Raw genomic sequence first — 8,848 nt, 5'->3', positions numbered from 1 at the left:
AGAAAGTATTGACAAATAGAAGTTGAATGTTGTTTTCTCTCCATTGTAAAGAGGATATCTACTTATTTAATATTTCTGAGTTAACATTGAAAAGTACAAACATAATCTAATAGCATAACATGTTTCTCTTGAAGTCTTATGAGTACTTGTTTTATTTGATATGTGGAGCAAATAAAACATTTGCTAGAATATCTCAAACCTGGTTTACTATCCCCATTAGATTACGTGTTTATCTCTGTACACCTGAATCATTTCAATAGTCTCCCATCAGCTCTACCTGTGTCATGCATTCTAACTATTCTCCATCCTATGCTGTGGTACTTACTTTAGTGATTTACCTTTATGCCACTCTTCCTTGTTACTCTGTGGGCAATATGGAACCAATTAAAGCTCCTTTCTCAATTTCTTCCATTAGTTGAGAAGCTCATATATTTACTATTTAACAAAAACTATTTTCAGATTCAATAGCTAAGATTGGGCTGCTGAAGGTAATCTCAGGAATTACCAAGAAAGATGTCCCAGTTGTCAATGTATACTTCAAGTCCAAGGTGTGAAAGCTGGAGTCCGCCTGGCTCACATACAGTATTTAACGCTTAGCAGGATTCCCCTTGCACTTCCTTCTCCTCTGCCTCTTGTGTACAAAGGAGCCAAGAGGAAAAACATTCAAAATGAGCTCTTTATGACTAAAGATTTCATCAGAGAGAAAAATCTCCCTGGGGGAGAGGAGATAAGAACAACTGAATGGGACTCAAAGTCTAACTTTGTTGTTTGTTCCCATAGCTTGTGGAATGAGGCCTGGCTAGATATCCTGCAAAATGTCTCTGATTCATCATTACACCTAATTCTCAAACTGAGAATTGTGCAATATGTTCTTCAATTCTATAGTAGTTACCCAACATTTCAACTTCTCAACTTTATAAAATTGAATATGAGTTAGAATGATCAGAAATTTTAAAAGTATATTTTTAAAAGTTTATTAAAGTTAGAAAATAGGAGCTATACAATCATTGATTCTTTTCAACTTGACCAGAAGAAAGTTTAACACTACATTTTGATGCTCAATTGCAGTTAAACATTTTTTGGTGAAGGTTGGAATATGATTAAATGGAAATTTTTAAAAAGTGAAAAGAATTAGGATTTTATGACTGTTGTCCTGAAGTCATTAAAACTAAGTGACTATTAAATCAGTATTTATATTGAAGTGCATCAGTTAACTTTTGGTTCCTTCTCCCTCTAAACAGGTGAATAATTTTCATTCATTTCAATTCTCTGAAGTGCTAAGAAAAGTAGTCATTAATCTATGTATTTCCTTTTTCTTGACTTTTTACTTGCTAGTTCAGTTATTTAATAAATTAATAAATTACCAAATTGAAGGCTTAGCAAGACCAATGAATCTTACTCTTTTTCATTTATTTGTCTTATGTTCATAATTTTTGCCCATGAATGAGCTTCTAGGTAATATAATAACAATTTTGTTGTTTTGTTTTTCCTTTTTCTGCAAAAAATAATTTACATTAAATGTTGTTCAAGATAGTATAGTCAAAAGTAGCAAAAGGATTCTTGGAAACTTCTATAAAAGAATAGAATTAAAATCTCAATGCTTTTTAATTTGAGATTAAAATTTATTGAAACACATTGGAGTTTCCATGAACAAAGTATGAAAATCAGACTCAGAAAATAAAATTTCAATTGGGGTAGAGATAGGACCACCTGACTGAAGCAAAAGAACCACTACCTGTTATATCATTTTTGTTATAATTGACAATTATAAGTTCTTCTGCAGCTGCTCTATGGTTAGGTAGATAATCTCTTTATCAGATGTCAGTAATAATCACTATGACAACAGGTTTCTGACTCCACAGTAGGTGGCCGGTTCCCTAATTAAGTGAAGGCGTCCCATGGTGGCTGTAGCTTTTTCTAAACTTAATGTGCTTGTGTTCCGACTTCAGAGCCGGAATAGAGCAAGCTTGACTGACAATTATTGGACAAGACTGCTAGTGTTGGTGGACTTAAGTGGATATGACATATTTAATAATGCAGATTAGACAAGTAACATTTTTTAAAAATTTTTCTTATATGCCCCTAATGACTGTGGTATTGAGATGTATCCAGTTTATGAACATTTTATAAAACTGTCTATGTCAATGATACCCAATTTTTTGCCAGATCCAGTAGAAAACTGACTGAAAGTGACTGGTGAATACATCACTGTGTACAAACACTATCTGTAGATTAAATGAAATGTGTACAAACACTATCTGTAGATTAAATGAATAATAACTTGTGCAGCTTTATCTACATATCTGTCTGTCATCTATCATCTATCTAATCTACCATCATCTATGTATCTATCTGCTTGCCTACCTACATATCTATCTTTATATACACATACATATGAGTGCGTGCGTGTATGTGTTTGGGTGCACATATAGATTATTTTCTGGTAATATTATAATTTCTTAAACTTTTTAGATCTTCAAATTGCAATTACTTCCCTAGGGAAGAACTATGAAATTTACAGCAGAAGAGGTCTTTATGTATGAAAAGTTTTACAACTGATGGTCTAGGTCATCTGAGAGCAAGTTTTCCTTATATGGATTATAAACAAAGAAAAATTGGTTTGAAAGCAAATTATACAAGCCTGAGGAGTTGTAGAGTTCTCTTTTCTATCTCCTTATAAAAGTTTAAGTTGCTAAAGTCAATCTGGAAAGTTTTGTGTGCAAGAAAAAAAAATGAGACAAAGAAAAAGAAATAAAAATTTAGGCATGTTTTGCTTGGCTACCAGATCCATCTAATTAAAAGTTTGTTTCCTAAACTTATTCAAAGTGCTATTAGCCAAACAAACATATAGGTCATCAGAGCTCCCTAATTACCTGTTTTCATTTTCTATGTCTGCTCCTTAGTTTCAGATGTGGCTTCTCTTTTCAACTCTGTACTTACCTTGCCCTCTCTCTCCAGCTGCCCCTAATGATTTGAAAGTAAGGAAAGTATGCAAATCTGTATTTGAATTTATTGTGTTTATTATATAAAAGAACTTATTTTATATAACAGAGCAATTGTATATAATTGCTTAATTAACTATATGCCCTCACAAACTCTCTAAGCAGTATTTAACAAATCAGGTTAATTTAAGAACATTTACACAGTGATTGCTCTGCAGATTTAGAACCTCTATAATTTGGTTCCAGGGTTTGTGTCCTTAAATACATGTCTCTGCTTAGTTACCTGATATAGTTCATGGACATTGCATTATTTCATAGAAATCGTGTGACAATCAAAAACAATTCTATATCTCTAAGTGTTTCAAAAACCATGGAAGAGTTTAAAATACAAAGATATGACTTAATAAAGTTACTAATGTTTTTAGTGAGCAATGATTATCTTTTGTAGTGATCGAACTGAATTTTGTCCCCTGTTCTTTAGGTCTTAGCTATGGGACTGTACCAACTTTCATCAGATCACTCTGTTGCCTGTTTTCATTGTCATACACTTGTGCCTTAGTTTTAGACATGGCCTCTTTTTAAAATTTCCCATTGAAGATAACAAATACATAAAACTGAAAGGTTCGACTGATGTTAGGGAGTCCTGTTTGAAGTGAATTAGGTCCCTTGATCCATGACCTGCTGAAGATCCTATCTATTTCATTTCTTTAGTCTCTCTCAATTCCTTCCACATTTGGATAGATGTTCCTATCAGTTTGGACACCTTTGAATGGAAGGTTTCTGATAATAATAAAGTTTTTTGCATCGTTTAGCGTTATTTCCAATTAATAGAGGACTGATATCTAAAATGATGACATGTTTCCACAGAACCACCTTATATATTGGATATTTCCTACTGTTGTCAGATCCTTAGGAGGGAATCTGGTTCCTCAAAGGGTGTCAGGTGACCAAGAAATCAATATGTTCTGTGTAAGAGTAGATGGTAATTCGGTTTCATTCATTAAGAATCCTTATACTTACTGTGCTTTATTTTTCAGAGATGCTGATCTTTATTTCAGACTTCTACATACAGCACTTGGCCTGTAGTTTTGTGCAGAGACTAACTGGTTTTTCAAAATTGTGGCATTCTTTTCTACAGTTGCCTTTCTTGAAAAAGCAACTATAGGTGTCTTTCATGGCACATTTCACTGTTTAAAGAAAAGAAAAGTACATATTATTTACTCATGCATTACATGTGTCTCAGTGTTCCAAACTTGGTATAAAACAATGTTGACATGATGATTATTATAGCATTTGCATATGCTAAGTTTTCTTCCCTGGAGTAGAGTTTAAGAAGACATTTGTTTTTCAGGCAATGACAGTTTTGTAATATATTCTGCTTCATTGTCAGTTCTTTCTCCAGGTTTTAGCTGGGCCAACTAGTGGTTAAAACTTAGTTTTCCATGAGAATTTCTAAAGAGATATCATTAGACCAGAGTAATTTTGGAACATATATCATATATCCCTATGACTACCTACTCATCTAATTTTTTTCCCCTATATTTCAAAAGAAATTAAACCCTCAAATAGTTTTGACTTTAGGATTCAAAAATGGAAAAATTAACTTATGTTGTTTAAATTAGTATTTTGCTTTTATCTTTAGGACTCTCTCTCATGAGAAGAAAGAAGAGAACCCTAGCAGACCCTGGGATAAAAGAGATTCTTTGAATACATACAACACTATGAGGCTAGTCAGGGTAAAAAGGGGTTACTGAGAGTACTAGTGATGCCATTTATGGCCATTCTGAGACACACAGTGAAGAAGGGTAAACTTGGTCACCCATGGTCAGCATCTCCTCATGTTTCATTTTCTTAGAATCCTCTCCTCTGTAAGCACTCAAGCCTGCATTATCACAACATATGCCAATTAATGAACTCTTTCATATCATGTGTAGAAGAGTTAATGTTTTACTTCTTCAAGAAACGTTTACATTTATAAATTAGATCACTCAGGGAGGAAGATCCCCAAAGTAAAAGCATTAAACAATGATTAATTATCAGACGCTAGCAGAAAAGGTATGGAATAGTGTTCTTCTCTCATCCCCCAGGATCTTACCATAGAGGACCCAACTGTGATGGTATTGATAACCCAATATATTGATGCCCTCTGATTTCAGTAAAGTTTGTTAGCATAAAATTGTTACTTTGGGTAACTAACTACACTTTACAGAAAAAAGTTAAACCCATATTATATTGATTTTGTTGCCATATAATTGATTTTATTGTGATTGTTGTTCCACTCTAAATTAATGATGTCTCTTTATTTGTATTATATAGAGAGATGTTATTTATTGCTTTTAATGCTAGAGGGAAAAGACATGATCTCGATGGCTTAAAAATGCATCTTCAAATTATACCGTCCTACATGAGGGGCGTGAAGCATCCATGTTGACTTAATTGGAATTTACAAAAAAACAGAAGATGACAGCTGTCAAGCACTAGTTTGAGAAAAAATAACATTATTTAAATGGAATTGTAAATTAGCATTTTTCAACTAGTAACAAAAACAACAAACGGCTTCTCTCTAGATAACAGTTATTGCATCATATAAAAATTCATATTTATGCATAAGAAGAAATTGCAAATTTTTCAACTTTTAGATGAAACCATGCACACTTACAAGTCTTGTAGGTTTCTGAAGATACTGAAAATGTCATGAAGGTTTTCATTTTTTTTTTCAAAAGCAAGTGACACTAGGGACACATGTAAATCATGATAACAACTGGAGGTAATATTTTATTATCCAAATGTAGTCATCTTACATACTAGTCTTCACTATTTTAAGAATAACTCCCATTTGGGGTTAGTAAAAATAAAATCTGGCTTTAATTCAATGTGTCCTGAATTTAGAAGGATGTAATAAAATAGTCTTCATAATTTTTATCTGAGAAATTTTATTTTAATTATAAAATAATAGAAACCATTTGAATATTTTATCCAAAATACTTAGGTGTTTTATTTTTTAAATTTACTCAAAGATAGACTTATTTTTAGTGCACTTAATTTCAACTGTGCTACTAAAAAATGGAATTGGAGTTCGAATAGTAAACTATTGAAGTTCTAGTCCCTTTCTAAATTAGAAGTGGCTAGACTTTTCATTTTGTTTGTTTTGTTTTTTAAGATAGTGAAATTATTTTCTTGGGTATGTGTTTTTACAGTGTTCTTGCATACACAAGAAAAATACTTTTCTTATTTCAAGTAGTCTGAAATGTGTCAAAACAACTCTTTTAATTATCTCCATCAAGACACATTTGTGGGTTTTTTTGGCTACTAATCCAACCTAAGAGTTATGAATACACAGGGAGGGTACACAACCCAAGCACATGCAATCCAACAGGGCAAATATTGCCTCAATTGTCTCCTATAATAGTTGTCAAAGAAGATAGTTGTCAAAGAAGAGTTTCTTCCTCCAAAATGAGGCACTAAGAGGTTATTTTCTAAGATGTTTCAATACAACATAAAAATAATAATATTTATGAAGAATCTCATGTATCCATAGTCTATATTAGACATTTTACATATTTGCTTATTATTAATTCTCATGATCATTCTCTAAGGTATACTTAATTATTATACTTAATTCACAAGTGCAGAAATTAATGTTGAAAGAGTTTAAATAACATGGTGGCAGAAACCAATCTGAACCCAGGTATCAATAACTGCAATGAACATATTCATTTTATTATATGGTTAATATTAATTGTTATTTAGTTGGACATAAGATAATAAAGTTATTAAAATGCTCTTAGACTCTAAATCAATGAAAACAGCAACTTTTTAAAACTAGAATTATCGAAGTAAATTTGCAACATAATATAGCCAAATCTATCATTCTTGTAAATTAGTAGAAAATCCACTGTTATTGTACTACACACAATGCCCCATTATTTCTCAAGGATCCAGATGAATATACTTTGACATCCTAGCTAGCTAGCCTTTCTGGACAGCCCACTCAGACTGAGAACAAAGCATTTGATCAAGTCCTTAAACTGTCTCCCACAATGATATGATTCACCAGGAGTGCTTACTTTTTAGGAAGATCATAAGTCCTTTCTTGTGATTTACTTCTGGGACCATCACAAACCACTCTCTTGGTAATTTAGTCACTCTTATACCTCCAGTTGACATCAATCAAGACTCTTCTCTCCAGAAAAATATTTTACCTACTCAATTAAGATTTTACCTGGTGGCAACGGGGCCAAAAAGAAAAATAAAACAAAGAGAAGGACAGGAATCTTCATGACCGAAGAGAGTCAGTCAAATCAGCAGCTCTGGAGTCTTTCAGTAAAAAAAAAAGAAAAAGGTAGAAAGTGTATCTTTTTATATTTTTCTCCCTACAGTAGTATGAATTTAGTCATCATCTTTAAAAAGTGAACACTCCTGCTTAGCAGTGCCTGGGGCAAAAATGCTGGACATTGCTTTTTTATTTTTGATCTTGGGAATGTAAAGGGTTAATGAAATCTCCAGCGAATTATTATGATTTTTAATAACTAGTTGTCTAAGAAATTTCATAGCATTGGAAATTTTCTATAGGAGGTTTGAGGAATATAAATATGAGAATTTAATCTTTCTCTTCTTTTTCTGTTTCTTATAAAAGCTATGCAGAGTAAATAAGCTTCTGAATTTTAAAAGTAGCAGAAATTCTTGTTTCTTAATTTATTACTTTTGTTGCTAGACCCCTTGTCCCCCTGTGATCTATAATCATTATTAAAACTCTCTCTACACTTACCGAAATAATTTTTTTCTCTCATATGCAACATAGATCTTAGAGAAACAAGAAGTACAAGAGAATTGCACAATGAATATATACATTCACACATATACAAATAATAATGCATGTAATGTATTTGTAGGTGCCAAATGATGACACCTTCAATAAATAGTAATTTTAATAAAAGAATGAATTATTTTTGTGTCTGTAAGGAACTATTTTAGTTATGCTTATATAAAAAGGATGTTTAGCAAAAGATCCAAGTTAAATTTTGCTTTGCTTTACTTTGGGTGTTCTTTTTATCAGATTATTGGAAATGGTGGTTACTAAAGTCCATTAAAGAGAAGTAATAATAAAATGGCCATTTAAAGGCATTGGATTTCTCTATTCTTAGTGAACAAGAAAATTTTTCTATTAAAGATAAAAAAAATTAATAAACCTTATTATGCTTAATTGCTGAACCAAAAACATGGAAAACTGCAAGATGATTCAGTGGCTATTATATATGAAACTTAATTTCCTCAAATCAATCTCTATCGGCAATTAATTTACAAATATTTGGGTCCTCGTAGCTATCCTTGCTCTTATGTCAGGTTCAAAGTCTTAGTAATTATTCAGAATGAAGATGGATAGTTCCAGATTCGATGTGACTCAGTTCAAAGAGTGCTATTAAAGCTTTGGCGCTCATCCAAGCCTAATGTTTTTAGGACATATTCCTCATTCTCAGCACACTAGTTATTGCAAAGGCTGCCTACGCTGCTCCAGAGATTACAGAAACAGGTTAAAGGGGAAACTAGCGTGAAAATAACAAAAGCTCTGTCCTTTTCAATACCTCCCCCTATGGTAGGCTTCTTTCATGAACTGTGCAGCCTCATATGTATCTGGGAAGAGTAATTGTCTAGGAGTTATGGTACCTGATATCTTTTCTATATGCTACTGATTTGTGAAGGAACATTTTGATCAATTCACCTATCTGGGCTTTCATTCCTTATCACTGAATAATAAGAGCTAATGTTTGTTGATCATTTAGTATGTTGGCACTGCTTTGAACACTTTATGGACATTAACCGATTTAATTCTTATAACATCCTATAAAGTAGGAACAATTATTTATTTTTAAAAATTAATTATTTAATTAATTTTATTTATGGTGACA

General features: G+C 32.2%; 1 protein-coding gene across 1 annotated transcript; it reads right to left on the bottom strand.

Moving 5' to 3' along the window:
* Window positions 1–4,004: 4,004 nt before the first annotated feature.
* Window positions 4,005–7,222, bottom strand: DEFB133 (defensin beta 133). The gene is made up of 2 exons (XM_025042588.1): window positions 7,165–7,222; window positions 4,005–4,129 (listed from the first exon to the last, which is right to left on the bottom strand). The coding sequence occupies exons 1-2, from the start codon at window positions 7,220–7,222 to the stop codon at window positions 4,005–4,007; spliced, it is 183 nt and encodes a 60-aa protein (XP_024898356.1).
* Between the last annotated feature and the right edge of the window lie 1,626 nt (window positions 7,223–8,848).

The sequence above is a fragment of the Pteropus alecto genome, unplaced genomic scaffold, assembly GCF_000325575.1.
Source record: "Pteropus alecto unplaced genomic scaffold, ASM32557v1 scaffold7, whole genome shotgun sequence".
NCBI lineage: Eukaryota > Metazoa > Chordata > Mammalia > Chiroptera > Pteropodidae > Pteropus > Pteropus alecto.
Note: the sequence above shows the minus strand (reverse complement) of the source record. Positions and strands in the feature narration are given on the sequence as shown.